A 14795-nucleotide genomic window follows, 5' to 3' on the forward strand; every position below is an offset into this window, starting at 1 on the left:
TGGAGACGTGTGCGGACGACCTCAAGCGGACAGGTGATGACAGTTCCCGTAGCACCGCCAATCCTAAGAAAAATAATCCGATCAGATTAGCGAATATTGGCTAGCAGGCTTGTTGAAGGAGAACAGCAGACCACCCTCGGCACTATGCCAAAGGACAGGCACAGTCATCTCAAATTTTAAAAAAATCAACAAACATAGAATCAAAAGAAAGAATCGGAGATTCTATAGAAATCTCAAATTCGTCGAATGATTGAAATCGAGAACGAATGGAGGGCAGGACACGTACGCGCCGGCCAGGAGGTGCACGTAGGTACTCTGCGCCTTGTGCTTCTTGTGCGTGGTCGTCACGGGAGGTGATTGAGATGGCGATTGAGATGCAACGGTGATTTGGGCCTTGAATCTCTCGGGCGGTGCCGCTGGCGGCTCTGCGGGAGGGCGATGCGGGGCAGGTGCAAGCGACGTCGTCATCGTGTGTTCAGTGTGTGTATGAGTGAATGGCCGTGCTAACTAAAGCAGCTTCGGTAGTGGTTGGTAGTGGCTAGTGCTTTGTCTCGAACTGCAGGTGAGTTCGCTTGTCTCTTTCGCGGGGTTTAGGCGACTTGAATTCGTGTCGACATCAGAAGTCGTTGGCAGGTGCTGCCCGCAAATTGCCTGGTTTTCTCTTTTCTCAGCTGAAATTTCGAGGCAGGCCCGGTGGGCTTGGCCGCTTGTGGGACGATCGGGACGACAGGGACGCTGGGACACCCAGCAGACCGACTGCTGATGGAGTGGAAGTGGTCGGGAGATGTAACGGCATGCCACGCGAGGATCAAGGATTGCAATCCAAGCCGGGAGAGCGCCCGGAAGCGGGCCCGATGAGGCAGGATCGGTTGGTTGTGTCGTCTTGAGGCCGTGGCTGTTCCACTGAAAGCTCAACAAGGATCCAAAGCGACAATGGTGTGGCATGTGAGCTCCGCAGTACTACATGTCGGTTGCCCTGCGATGACATTGCGTTTTGGGCACAACTTCCACCTGCCCACCACTGTCCTTCAGATTTTCAGTCCCATACCCAGAGACAGTTTGTTCGACATCCACACCACATTTGTGATTTACCTTCCTGCCTCTCCAGTAGCACACTGGCGATCAAGACGGGGGCGACCACCTTGTGGCCACACTTCACCAGCGCCTCCGTAATAACTACAGCCCAATTGTTTTGTGGCGTGGTGTACAGTCAACACACTTGTTGGTCTTCTTCCTACTCGCACAAACAAACCGCAAAATACATCCACCACGCTCTGGCCGACCCACACCTTTCCTCCTTGATGTCCTTCTTGAGCGCTCTTCGGTCAAGTCGGTCAAACCACCCACACACTCTCTCGCTCTCCCCTCCTCCTCTTACCCTCTCCTCGTTCTTCCTTCGCCTAGTACTTGAAGTCGGCATCGACGTCCATGGCCCAGGGGAACTTGTCACGAAGAGTCTTGGAGAAGATCTTCTCGATCGGCACCTGTGAGCACAAACACACAAAGCATAGCATAGCATAGCTGGCGTCAGCCTCGTGCCACAACAACAACTAACGCGCAAGGTCACAATCAAACAATGTTGATCGGATGGGCTACGTACGTCGTGCTTCTTGCACCAGGCGGCGGTGATCCTGGGATCCATGTAGTTGATCTTGGAGGTGCCGAGGGCGATGGTCTTGAGCTCGTCCTTCTGCTCGATCTCGACCTTGCGGTTCTTGATGCGCTCATCGAGCTTCTGGATGGCCTTCTTGATGCGGGTCCGGTCGGTAGGCAGCGACGCCTTCTTCTTCTTTTTGGGCGTGCCGTCCTCGTTGTTCTCCTCCTCGGACTCCGACTCGGACTCGGGCAGGGGCTTGCCGGCCTTGACCAGCTCGTACCGGTGCTGGAGCTTCTTCTTCTCGGCCTCGAGTTCCTCCACCAGATTCTTCAGCTTCTCCATCTGCGCCGAGTGGGACTTCGGGACGGACCTCTGATGGTTACACAGAATCGCCACTTGTCTGTTGGCCCTGTTGTAATGCAGCACCTGCACACCAACATCAACATCAGCGCAAGTACAGTCGAGTGTCGTGCGTGTGTGTCGTGCTGTAGTGCGTGCGTGTGTGTTGTGTGCGTGAAACAGAGTGAGTACCTTCTCGGCTACGTTGAGGTCGCGGGGCATGGGCTTGTTTAGTTCCTGCTGGAGGGTGAACGAGGCGTTGTAGGTACGGAACACCTTGGCGGTGAGACCCGGCATGAGGGACTTGAGGTAGGAGTTGAGGTTGGTCGTGGTGAGGCGGTCGAAGAGGTCGTCGGCCGGCTTCTTGCCCTTGCGGAAGAGGCAGAAGTTCTTGAAGATGACGCGCGGCACCTCGGTCGAGTTCTCGTAGCGCATGGAGTCCTTACCCAGGAAGTCGAACTTGATGGTGGCCGGCTCGATGCACTCGACGTGCTCGACGCGAAGCGAGCAGCAGCCCACGGTGTCGGCCTCGTCGTCGCCCTTCTCGTTACCGACACGGAGAGCGAGGTGGTCGATCACCCACAGCGCGGTGGCGCGCTGACGCTCGAGCTTCTCCTTGGACTTGAGGTCCTTCATGTAGTTCTTGCGGATCTTGTCGATGTGGTTCTTGAGCTTGCGCGAGGTCTCGAACTTCTTCATGTCCGACTGGCCCTTGATGTGCGAGCTGGCCGACAGCCACACGTACTTGAAGCCGCCGTTGATGGTCTCCTTCCACATGGCGAGCCAGGTCACGGTGTTGTTGTGCGTCACCGTGCCCCACTTGTGGCCGGGGATCGGGCACTTGGGCACCTTGGCGTCCTTGCCGATGTTGATCGTGACGTCCTCCGGCATGATGCGCTTCTTCAGGTGGCCCGTCTTCGGGTGCGCGCCGCGGCCCAGGAACAGACCGGGCGGCTCGACCCTGTAGTTGCCGATCTTGACCTTGTGGCCGTCGACCAGCGCGAATCCGTACTTCTCGGTGATCTTCTCCTTCTCCTCCTTCTCCTTCTGCTTGTCCTCCTTGGTGCGCGTCTTCTTCTCCTCCTTGCGCTGCTGCAGGAAGGCGTTGATCTTGGTGAAGTCGCACAGGTCGAACTTGGTCACGCGCTTGTAGACGGCCGGCGTCGACTTGAGCAGCGCGCGGAAGTCCTTGAAGAAGTTCTCGTTGAAGGTCTTCTTCTTGACGTGGTCCGTCTCCAGGTACTGCGCGTAGTACGTCGCGGCCTCCTCCTGCTCGCTGGTCAGCTCCACGGGCTCGCCGTCGTAGTAGAGCTTGACGCCGTGGGGCTCATACGCGGGCGGGAACAGCACGCCGTTCCACTCGAGCGTGGTCCACTTGATGCCCTCCTCGTCGCCGTCCTTCTTCTCCAGCCACCACTTCCACTCGGACGACTCGCCCTCCTCGGTCTTGGCCTTCTTCGACGCGCGGCCGCCCTTGGCGGTCTTGGCCTTGCCCTTGGAGGGCTTCTCCTCTTCCTCATCGTCGTCGGCCTTCCTCTTGCGCGACGACGACGACTTGGAGGAGGATGAAGATGACCTGCTGCTACTGCTCTTCTTGTCCTTCTTCAACGAAGATGAAGAGGAACTGCTCCTCTTGCTACTGCTACTGCTGCTGCTCCTCTTCTTCTTGTCCTTCTTCTCTTCCTCCTCGTCCTCGAAGTCGTCTTCGTCTTCATCGCGCCTCGAACGCTTCTTCGACGATGACGCAGATCGCGAGGAGCTCTTCTTCTCGGCGAAGTCGTCCTCGTCCTCTTGTTCCTCCTTCACACTTCGCTTGCTGCTCGATCTCTGCTTTTTAATAGCAAATATTAAAACTTAAAAATCAAAGCAATCAAAGCAAATCAAAAGGAAAATGGAAATGCGTGAACAGAGAAGAAAAGGAAAGAAGGAAAACTGGGTTTGAGAGCGTACAGAAGAGGAAACCGTGTTTCTTTGTTTCTTCATCTTTCGGTTCAGGCTTGATGGGAGCTGCCGCTTGGGCTGGGGTTGGCTTGGCGCTGGCCTGAGTGGAGGTTGATGATGCCGGCGTGGTGGTGGGTTCGATTTCCATCGAATGAACGGGAGGCCTGTTGGTCGAGGTGACATGCTTCTCGACCGCTGCGACCACGGCCGCCGCCACTGCCGGGGCGATCGTGGGGGCGGTGGGAAGGGGATAGTATTCCTCCTCCTCATCGTCTGACATCACGATCCTCTTCTTGGCGCTCATTCTACCAACCGATTGGTTAACTCTCGATCTTCTTTGGGAGATGCTTTAATGTCTCTAATGCTCGTCTCTATATATGCACGTATCGTGTATCAGGAGTGTTGGTGCAAAAATGTACGAGATGGAATGTGTGTACAAGGAAGGCGAAAAAGTTAATGTCAGTTGTGAATGGTGAAGTCGAAGGATCTGGCGTACCCTCAGTGCGGGGCGGAGGTGCTTCGTGCGCCAAGTGTGATCAGACTCTGTCGTTTCGCCGGCACGAGACGAAAGAAAAATCCCAAGTCCGGTGGACTTAGCCGTTTCAGCGCCAGTGGCGGTCGACAAGAATTCGCCAAACGGCTCTCCCCGGAAAAACAAACCGAATTGCTAAGGGCCGAATTGAACAATTCGAAACATTTAAAAACAAATAAATAGTTTTTTGGTTGTGATGTTACGGGAGGATCAGGCGAAGGTGAGTTGGCTGACGGCGAGTGGCGAGGGAGAAGGCGAAGGCGAGGAGGCAGGCGAAGAGGGTGAGGGAGAGGGTGGTGGTTGTGCCATGTGCCAAGTGCGCGGTCGGTCCACGTTGCCGCTGGCGCGCATCCACATTTGCGGCACAGGCGGCGACGCCTCGCCAATGCTGGCGGCATTGTCGCCCTCTTCCGAAGCTTCAAGCACGCCTGGTGCCTCTTTCGACACTGTCGGCACCGCACCACTGCACGTTGTACGCCATGTCAACACGACACACATGACACACTAAATTCACGAGCCCACGAACCTGGAGATATTGGAAAGCGATGATGATGGCGGCAGCGGCTTTTCGGGTGGACGCACGCCGAGGGCGTCGGCGCTCGACTGAAGGGAGGAGAGCGGCGAACCGGAGGAGGAAGAGGGTGAAGAGGAGAGAAGCGACATGGATGCGGAGAAGAGTCCCGCCGCGGTGGGCGAGTCGAGCGTGGAGGAAGGTGAGGTCGAATCCGCCGCCAGTTCGGCGGCGGTCGCGCTCTCCAGTCGGTCGATGCGGCGCACGATCGACTCGAAGGACCGGAGCAGCTTGGCCAGCTCCTCAGAGTGCGCGGCCGAGCGGCGGGGTCCGGAACTCCCCGAGGCGCCCACCACTCCTGCAGAGACACACAGCCGCGAGTAAACAACTCAGTCACTACTACGACCGCCTGACGGCCGCTGTGCAGTGGGGGGGGGACGGTACGAATGGCGCCAAATTCGGAGGACTGCGAGGTAGCGGCGACGAAGAGAGACTCGATGCCGCGCTGAATGCTGTCCTTCTTCGTGTAGAGCTCGCCCAGCGACGGCGGCTCTGTGTGCGCCGGAGGCAGGAGTTCAGTATAAGAGACAGCGACACACAATCAATCAAACGATCAAACGAGCAAACACTGTACCCGATGTCGACTTGGTGCTGATTTCGTCGCTGGCGGTGCCATCGAAGGAGTCGCCGCGTCGCTGCGAGCCCAAGGCAAGCGCTGAGCAATGGGGGAGGGAGGTGAGCAAAAAATATGCGAGGAATGCAAAAGGCGGGGAGCCGAGCGACGTACCGCTCCCGACGGTTCTGCGCGCGGGTTTGCTGGCGCGCGAGGGCACGGGCGGCGGCTCCCTCTTCTCGATTTGATTCACGTTGCCGCCGACTCGCCGGATCTCCTGGTGCAGGATTTCCTTCTGTCGCTGCCTCTCGCTGCGCTCCTTCTCGAGTTGGTCGGCGGCCCTCTGCTCCTTTCGAACCTCGCGCTGGTGCTCGCGCTCCTTGCGCTCCTTGTCCTTCTTCTCCTTGCGCTCGCGGTCGGCCTTTTCCTTCTTGATCTGCACCTTCTGGATGATCTTGCGCAGCTTGTGCTTCTTGGGCAGCGGCACGGGGCCCGTGATCTCGGGCATCGGTTGCGGGACCGGACAGCGAACGAGAATCTCCGTCAGCTGCTTGAACGGCGCCGCGCCCAAATTCTGCAAGCGTCAAGCCACACACAACGCACGGCACACGTTGTTAGCGCAGGTGACTCGATGAGTCGACTCACACAAGGGGGAGCATATAGGGAGAGCTCACCTTGGCAGGAGGCATGCTGGCCAGCTTGGAGCCGATGGCCGGCAGGTGTGAGCACAGAACGAAGTGGAGCGCGCGGACCTGCGGCACCATCTCCTCGAGAGGGACTTTTTCCAGCGCCTCCGACATCTGTGATATCAGTCGACAAAACAACGACCGCCCAACAATGATGAGCGTTCACTGTGCCAAGGCCTACACAAGGGCGAGCAATGCGGAGAATGCGGCCATGGTACCGTGGGAGGAGTGGAGAGGACTTCGAAGAAGGCTTCGGCGCAGACCATGTTGCTGGCGATGAACCGGTTGATCTTGGTCATGTGCTGCTCCTTCTCACCGAATTCGACGCCGTTGGCCAGGTTCTGGATGACCTTCGACACCAGCACCAGGCCTCGCCTGCACTCGGCCGAAATCTCCTTGTCCTCTGCTGGAAGACGAAGCGTTAATTTCAGTATTAAATTATAAAATTAAAATAGGTTCAATAATAAAAATAATAAAACTAATAAATTTCGAGGGACGAACCATCGATGAGGCCGTAGCGCTCGGGGCTGACGATAGCGGGGCAGATGAAACGAAGGAAGAAGAAGCCCGAGAGGACTGAGTACTTGCTCTCGGGGAACTTCTGGACAACCTCCTTGTGCAAGTGGTGACAAATCACTCTGGTGGCGATATGATCGTGTTAGTTCGACGCTGCGTGTGCGTGTGCGTGTGCGTGTGCGAGTGCGAGGTGTATTGTGCTGCGTACCGCAGAGGCATCGGGCATTGTGCGATTGAATTAGTGATGGTGCCGAGGAAGATTGAACACAGTTGCTCCAGGTTCTCGATGTTCTTCTCCAGGATCTGCTCGGGCTGTATGCGGATGGGGTCGACTGCGGCGGCGTTTTGTTATGTTTTTTTGTTGTTGAGCGGAGGGTTGCGGTGACATGGTTGAAGAACAATTATCATTATAAGCAAAGGGGCCGGTGTGTGTACCTTCGAGAGACTTCCCCTTGGCGTAGGTGTCGACAACCAGCTCGACGAGGTGGTGCAAGGTGTCGACGAGATAGGTCTTGCCCACGATCTGGCAGTACACCGAGAGGAGGTGCGACGCGATGTCGTTGCCACGGAACAGTGTCGACTCGAGCACTTTTCCTGTAGACAAAACGCATACCAATGAGCCGCAGAGGCGAGCCGATGTTAGATGTGGGAACGACTGCAGCGTACCCGTAGCACGGACTTCGTCGGCGATCAGGGAGAAGAGCAGGGGGAGGGAGCGGTTGGGGAAAGCGCGCAGGATCTCCATGTAGGCTCGCGCCGTCCGCTCCACTTCGGCCGCGCTTTCGATGCAGCCGCACAGCGCCTCGACGATGCGCAGACCGCACTCACCTTTCCATGTAAAATGAGAGAATAAGAATAACAACAATGATAATATGGATTTTAAGGAATAATAAGCGAAAGGCCGGTGAAGTACTGAGTCCAAGCAGGTCGGCCAGCGCGAGATAGCCGGGCGACAGGTGATTCTCGTCTTCGCCGACCGCGGGCACGACGGCCTCCGTGGCGTCGGCAGTCGTGCTGGCCACAGCGATCGCAGCCGCAGATGCCACAGCGATTGAGGAGCCCGAGGTGTTGCCGCCGCCTGCTTGGGAGGAGTGAGTTTGTGGGTGCGAGTGGTGACGAAGAGGCCCTTTACGCACCGCTTGCAGGGACGCATCGCACGTAGTCCACGTCGAACAGGCCCTGGCTTCGGGTACGTTCGTTGTAGCCCAACAGCAGGCGACTCGGGTTGCCGGCCTTGGGCTTCTTCTTGCCAAGAACCACAATCCTGTCGCCCTCGCGGAAGGACAAGTACTTTTGTACGCGATGCACCCAGGGCGCCTATTGCGATGGCGTAGCTCCAAGGTCGGTACACACCGCACACAGACACACACGGCGCACACACACACACACGACATATCAATGGAGTTTCAATAGCTTACCTGGCTGCCGGTTCGGATGCCCGCGTTGTTTCCGTCCAACGCCTGCTGAAGTGGTGGCTCGGCTGAACATGGAGGAAAGGCGTCAGAATTCTTTGCTTTAAGCGGAGGCGGCGACTCGAAGGAGAGAGGTGCGTACCATCTTTGCCGCTTTCCCCCTCGAAATCGTCCTTGTTGTGCTTGGCAAACAGCTTCTCCTGGTTCCACGCGCAGTTGTAACTGTACAGAGCAGACACCACGAAGGGCGAGGACAGTCCCCCGTGACGCCCAGCCAGCTGCTCCGATGCTCGCGCCACGTCTGCCATAAATTGAAGAAAAATATAAAAGATTTAAGGTAAATAAAGAGAATAAATAAAAATAGTAAGGGAATGTGAATAACGCAAAAGGGGGAGACGGAGCACCTTGGATGTGTCGGCCGAGCCGCGAGATGAGCTTGACTTGCATCCGGTTGAGGGCTTTAATGGCCGTCGGAGGGATATAGCCCTTCGGATCCAGCTGTTGTTGTGTTAAACAGGGACGATCAATAAGGGACCGACCCTACGACACTACGCAGTGGTCACATTTGCAACACAGGTACCTGGGAAATGGCGATGATGGTGGACGTGTTGTCGGGAGCGGGTACGATCAAAAAGCCGGAGAGCTTCGTGCCCGCTCGAATGCAATTCTCACGCGAGGGCAACTCTCGGTTGTGAACCTAACACGACATCGCACAGCGCACGGTCAGCTTCGATGTCGGGACGTCCCCGTTGTGTGCGTGAAGGAGTACGGTGAGCAGCTGACTGTACCGAACGGTATAAATATACACAGGTGCCGTCGCTGAAGCGCTTGGCCGTGCGGAACACGAGGAGATCGCGCGCCTGTACATTGCGTCCTCCTGCACGCGGGGTGACGGGTACGTGAGAAGAAGAGTCCATGCGAAGACGACAAGAGAGCATTTGCGCATACCTGGTATCCACAACTCGATGCGAAGGAGTTGGCCCACGTTTCGCACATTCTTCTCCACCCGGCCGACGCCGTAGAGGTCATCCCACATGCTGCGTTCGTCGAGCGACATCATAAAGTCAAGCACCTGCATGCAGACGCGTATGTCAGTGGCAAGCAAGCAGTGGCCACCCCCCATTCAGCACGACACACACACACACACACACAACACACGACACAAACAACACGCGGTCACATCAGGTGTATATTATACCTTATGCGAGGGCGCAGGGACGACGCCGATTCCGCGGCAAGCGGGCAGAGAGCCGTTGTTGAAGGTCATTTGTGAGATCCTCACGCCGTCCTCCTCGCTCTCCTCTTCCCACTTCCCTCGCTCCCACATGCCCTGCACCAGCCCGTTCACTAACGGCCATAGGGGGACGAGTGGTAATTAATCAACTAGTACTCCGGCGAGGCTGATGATTGGGTGCGTACGCTCTGGCGGGGCGACTGTGACGCCGGACGACGCCGACGAGTAGCGAATGAACTCGGCAAACACAACGTCGGGAATGAGGAACATGCTCTGCTTCAGATTCTGCACCGCTCTCCCCTCCTTGGCCTGGCAGAGCGAAAAAGAATTAAAGGATTAAAATAAAGGAAAATAAATAAAATAAAATGCATTATTAGGGAGCAGAGAAAATATGTGTACCGCTTCCTCGTCTTTGGGCGTGGGTTGCGGCGGTGTGTTCTTCCAGGCTTCGACTTCCATGTCGCACGTGAGGACCGAGTGGAAGAGCTTCTTCAGGAAGAACGAATACGATATGTCCTTGGTGATGACCCGCCACACCTGTCGCACATCGGCCGGATCGAAAGAAAGAAAGAGAGCGAGTAGTGGATTTAGAGTTGAACTCCCTCACTGATTTGCTCACGCGCCGAGAAGCAGGAGACTGACGAGCGTACCTCGGCCTGCGCGCCCTCGAACAGGAGCGGATGGAGTGGGGCGTCCTTCTTCGCGAACTGGGACTCGATGTCGCTCAGAATGGAGGGGCTGACCACCACCGGCGCGTCCGAAGGCCGCGGGGATTTCGGGCGTGCACTCGCGGCGGCGGGCGAGACAGCGCACTGCGACGGTCGCAGGTACTTGGCGTACAGTGCCGCCGCGAAGTCTCGTCGCACCCGGTGCGCCTCCGGTGACGTGCACACCTGCACACACCGGCGATGAGAAGGAGAACAGGAATAACAATAACAACAAAAACAATAACAATAACAAAAATGATAGTTACGAGTGGCGGTGAAACAAGGGCACTTATCAGAGGCGCGTGCAACATACGTTGGCTGATCGCTTGAAGTTGTCGGCCAGCAGCCAGAAGGCGAATGCGTCGAGGTTGACCATATCGTCCTCCTCCATGGTCGAATTTTTGCGTGCGAGCTGAGACGAAGCGGAGGAGTTGGCCTCCTCCTGGAACGTCTTGATCAGGAACTCGCGATTCCTCGACCTGCACCCGAATAATGAATCAATCGATGCATGCGTGCTAGGTGCGTGCGTGCAAGAAAATGGAGAGATTGCCGAGGAGGCACCTCGGACTCTGTGGGCGAGGTCCGTTCTTCTCCTTCGACCGATCGCCCTTGCGCTCGCTGCTCTTTTGGACCTGTATGGTCGCCTGCAGGGCCGCCATGTTGAGCGAGAGACCGCTCTTGGGCGTCTGTGCAGAATAATAGCACACAACACACAACACACAACACACAACACACAACACACAACACACAACACACAACACACAACACACAACACACAACACACAACACACAACACACAACACACAACACACAACACACAACACACAACACACAACACCACAAGGCGTCAGGATCGCGCTCGATCCAAGCAGGCAAGCAAGTCAGAGGGAGAAGAGAGCGAAGCGTTTCGTACGAGGTCATTGTCGCTGTGCACTGAGGGCGATCGAGGCGACTTGCGCGTGCTGTTGGAGGGCGACGAGTGCGACGAGTAGGTGCCCCACTCGTCCGAGATGGCCTCGAGGGAGAGGGACTCGGTCGACGACGAGTCGCCTGCGTGGCTGCTCTTCTTCGTGGCGGCCTTGTCGTCCGAGGAGCGCAGGAAGAGGGGCAGCGCGGGCCGGCCCATGTCGGTCAGCGCTCGCCGCGTCCTCTTCTTGTCGCTGAGGGTGAGCGGCTTGATGCCGTTGTTGGGGCTGCCGCTGCTGCCAACACCATCTTCGTTGGCTTCATCTTCGTTGCCGCCTCCGCTGCTGCTTCGGTCGTCCGCCTTTTCCTTCTTGTTTTTCTTCTTGTCTTTCTCCTTCTTCTCCTTCTTGTCTTTCTTCTTGTTGCTGCGCGGCGAAGATGTGGATGGGAAGGGGGCCGAGGCGGCTTGTGGTCGCACGATCTCATCCTTGGCCTTGGTGAAGGAAGCGAGTGTTGGCTTGCGCCGCTGTTGGCTGTTGGGGTCGACAGTCATGGGCGGGCTCGATGAGAGATTGGGCGTAGGCGGAGATGAAGTCGTGGAGGTGGGATTGGGCTTCCACTTGACGCCACCGAAGAGCATGGCCTTCTGCTGCACGATCTTCGATCCCCTCTTGCGTCCAAGCGATCCGGTGGCCTCCCCTCCCTCTGCACAGGGCTGATCTTCGTCATCTTCGCTGTCGCTCGTGCCGAGATCAGGGAAATCGACGAGGCTGCCACTTCGTCCTCCTCGTTGCGATTCTGTGCTGCTACTTCGTCCTTGGATGACGTCCTTCTCGTAGAGCTGTTTCAATTCGCGCACGGAGGGCACCCTTAGCGGCGTCACCTTCACATTCGACGTGTAGGAAGAGGAGGAATCGATGGAAGCTGTAGAGCTGGAAGCAGAGGAAGAGGCAGATGAGGATCGAGGAGAGGTGCTCGAATTGGAAGTCGAATCCGTGGAGAAGATGGAGGCCGCGGCGACCGCCACCCGCTTGCCCCTGCCGGACAGCGTGCCGAACAGGTTGAGCGTCTTTCTCGTCGTGCTGGTGGGTCCGCCTTCCATCGATGGCCCGCCTCTGGAGCTCGTGGTCGCGCTCATCGAGAGGGACCCCCCGCCAAAGGCGCCTAATCGATCTTCCTTCCCTGCCGCTAATCACTTGTTGATATGGGCAAGGTGGCGAGGCGTCGGTCTATTGAACCCCTCCCAGATCGGCCCTTAATCTCTTGTAGCGATTGACTTCTTCAGATCTCTCTATTTCTAGTTCCCTTCCGTAGTTCTTGTTGCTTCAACGCCTCGTATCGGGGCTCGCCCCTCGCCCTCTCCTTCCCCTCTTTCGGTCTCGTTCCAACAGGCAATAAGCCGCCCACCGAAGTCAAGGCGAAAGCAAAGAGAGAAGAAGAACGAAAGCGAAGAGGAGAAGGCGCGACGCGTCTTTGTCTTCCTCCTTCCCTTCGTCGCGCAGCTGTTCTACAAGTCGAGTTGCGTTTGGGGCAGAAATAGAGCTGGGCCTTGAGCAAGTGCGCCGTGTCCGTGGTGCACTAGTCGTGGCACGACCGGAGCGCTGGTGGTACCTCACGTTTCGAACTCCCTGGCTACGTAACAGCTGGGAAAATTGGGTCACAACATCATGGTGGCCCGCACCCATCTGGTGGCAGATGATGGTGCCGGCCGTGACTGCCAGAGACTCGGCAAGTGCACGACCCGGGTCAGCAACGAGCAACGAGAACCCCCGTCAAGGTATTTTCGTTTTCCGTCCATTTTCCTTCCATACCTAATCGGGTCTACTAAATTACGCCGACCAGTGCCTGTTGGGTGAAGAAGACAAGGTTACTAGGCAGGCAACGGAGAGTGCTGCGTGTGTTCCGCAAGGGGGCGTGGTGGCGAATCGATTCAAAGAGAACCTCACCACTTGCCCCGACTGTTGCGCCTTCCAGGACTGGACTGTGGGCCACACCATCTTTGCGCTTTGCCCTCCCCTCCCACCTCGGTTCGCATCTCTAGCCCCCAGAGCATTTGCCGTACCTCTCTAGATGGCGGGGGTGGCCATACCCACGCTAGCGCTACCCGACACCCGTGCCGGCGGCGGTGTCGGGCTCAAGGACTGCGACCTTCCCTCGACCGTGGACCGCGGCCAGCTCCTACCGAGCAAGAAGCGCGTCCCGACGTCGAGCCCGCGGCAGCCCAGCCTCCCTAACGACAACGACATCGAAGGCGTCAAGCAGGACCCCAACACTGTCAACTACGCCAAAATGCCGTTGCGTGACTACGACGGCACTTGCCCGCAGGCGCGGTTGGCCGCCCTTGGCATGCCCCAACGCGGCGTGGAGGACATGATCAGGATCGACCGGCTCAACGAAGAGTCCATCCTCCTCAACCTGCAGCGCCGTTACGAGGAGGACCTCATCTACGTACGCGACGCTCCTCGAATTCATTTCGCTCTCCTTTGCTGACTCGTGCGTTACCGTGGGTGATGGCCATGGCTGCAGACCTACACCGGGTCCATTTTGGTGTCGGTGAACCCCTACAAGCACATGCCCATCTACACGACACAGTATGTCAAGGAGTACATTGGCAAGCGGCTAGGCAGCCGGCCACCGCACATCTACGCCACCGCGAACGCCGCATACACCGCCCTCACAGCGTCGAAACGCAACCAGGCCGTCATCATCAGGTAAATCGCGCGATCTTACAGGAAGGCACTCAAGATGATCGCTGACGGTGTTCTTCTTTGCGCTGATCTTGGGCAGCGGTGAGTCTGGCGCTGGCAAAACTGAGGCGACCAAGCTGACCATGCAGTTCCTGGCCCAGTGCACTAACAAGCACTCGGAGGTGGAGCGCAAGATTTTGGACGCCAACCCGGTGCTGGAGGCGTTCGGCAATGCCGCTACCGTTCGCAACAACAACTCCTCACGCTTCGTACGTAGCCCTCGCTTTAGTGTCGGACAGGCCAGGCGAGGATGGCACACTTATTCTACTTCTACCTACCAAGGGGCGCTTCATCGAGATTCGATTCAACACCGCATGCAACGCTATCGAAGGCGCACGGATCACCAACTGTACGTGTCGCCTTTGGTGTAAATGAAGGTATGCTTCGCTAACTGAGACCGTGCTGGTGTGGCTGATAGACCTGCTGGAGAAATCCCGTATAGTCAAGCAGACCCAGGGCGAACGTAACTATCACGCATTTTACATGTTCCTCGCTGGAGCAACCGAGGAAGAGAAGAGTACGCGCACCGCACACAAGGCAGTTTGATCGGATTGAGAATGGGTTCATGCTCACGCTCGCACTCTCTTCATGCGCCACAGAAAAGTATTTCTTGAAGGAGGCCAAGGACTATCACTACTTGAACCAGAGCGACGTCTACACTCTGCCCAACGTCGACGACAAACACGACTGGGAGAGGATGCGGGTGTGTACTACGACTCCTTGCGCCCATCCGTCTCCAGATACTCATACCTCCCTCTTCCTTTATTGTCGTTAATCACAGTTGGCAATGGATGGACTGGGCCTGTCCAGCGAAGACCAGGGTAATGTACTCTCGCTCCTCGCCGCCATTCTGTGCTTGGGCAACACCGTGTTTGTCCTCGGTGAGAAAGATCAAACCAAGATCGCCGACGAATCCGGTACGTGGCCGAACAATCCCTGCACCCAGTCGTCGACACCAACCAACCAACCAACCAACCAACCAACCAACCAACCAACCAACCAACCAACCAACCAACACACACACACACACAACCAACCAACCAACCAACCAACC

General features: G+C 57.0%; 2 protein-coding genes and 1 pseudogene across 2 annotated transcripts; 1 reads left to right on the forward strand and 2 right to left on the reverse strand.

Annotated features, from left to right (window-relative positions):
• Positions 1-1446: 1446 nt before the first annotated feature.
• ACA1_085040 (eukaryotic dna topoisomerase, putative) lies at positions 1447-4147 on the reverse strand (the record flags this gene model as incomplete). Its single annotated transcript, XM_004358193.1, has 4 exons — positions 1447-1484; positions 1597-2023; positions 2129-3763; positions 3899-4147. The coding sequence occupies 4 exons, from the start codon at positions 4145-4147 to the stop codon at positions 1447-1449; spliced, it is 2349 nt and encodes a 782-aa protein (XP_004358250.1).
• A 472-nt stretch (positions 4148-4619) lies between these two features.
• On the reverse strand, positions 4620-12096 carry ACA1_085050 (START domain containing protein; the record flags this gene model as incomplete). The annotated part of the gene is made up of 26 exons (XM_004358194.1): positions 4620-4872; positions 4936-5278; positions 5365-5472; positions 5555-5635; positions 5708-6107; positions 6208-6333; positions 6438-6625; positions 6721-6857; positions 6944-7067; positions 7171-7329; positions 7402-7563; positions 7649-7813; positions 7872-8052; positions 8154-8215; positions 8290-8448; positions 8552-8645; positions 8728-8844; positions 8954-9024; positions 9096-9219; positions 9346-9494; positions 9567-9690; positions 9781-9918; positions 10032-10274; positions 10402-10567; positions 10650-10774; positions 11002-12096. 26 exons carry the CDS (start codon positions 12094-12096, stop codon positions 4620-4622), a joined length of 5094 nt encoding a protein of 1697 aa, XP_004358251.1.
• Positions 12097-13064: 968 nt separating this feature from the next.
• ACA1_085060 overlaps positions 13065-14795 on the forward strand; it is a 5963-nt pseudogene continuing 4232 nt past the window's right edge.

Source organism: Acanthamoeba castellanii, assembly GCF_000313135.1.
Source record: "Acanthamoeba castellanii str. Neff unplaced genomic scaffold scf7180000084632, whole genome shotgun sequence".
NCBI lineage: Eukaryota > Discosea > Longamoebia > Acanthamoebidae > Acanthamoeba > Acanthamoeba castellanii.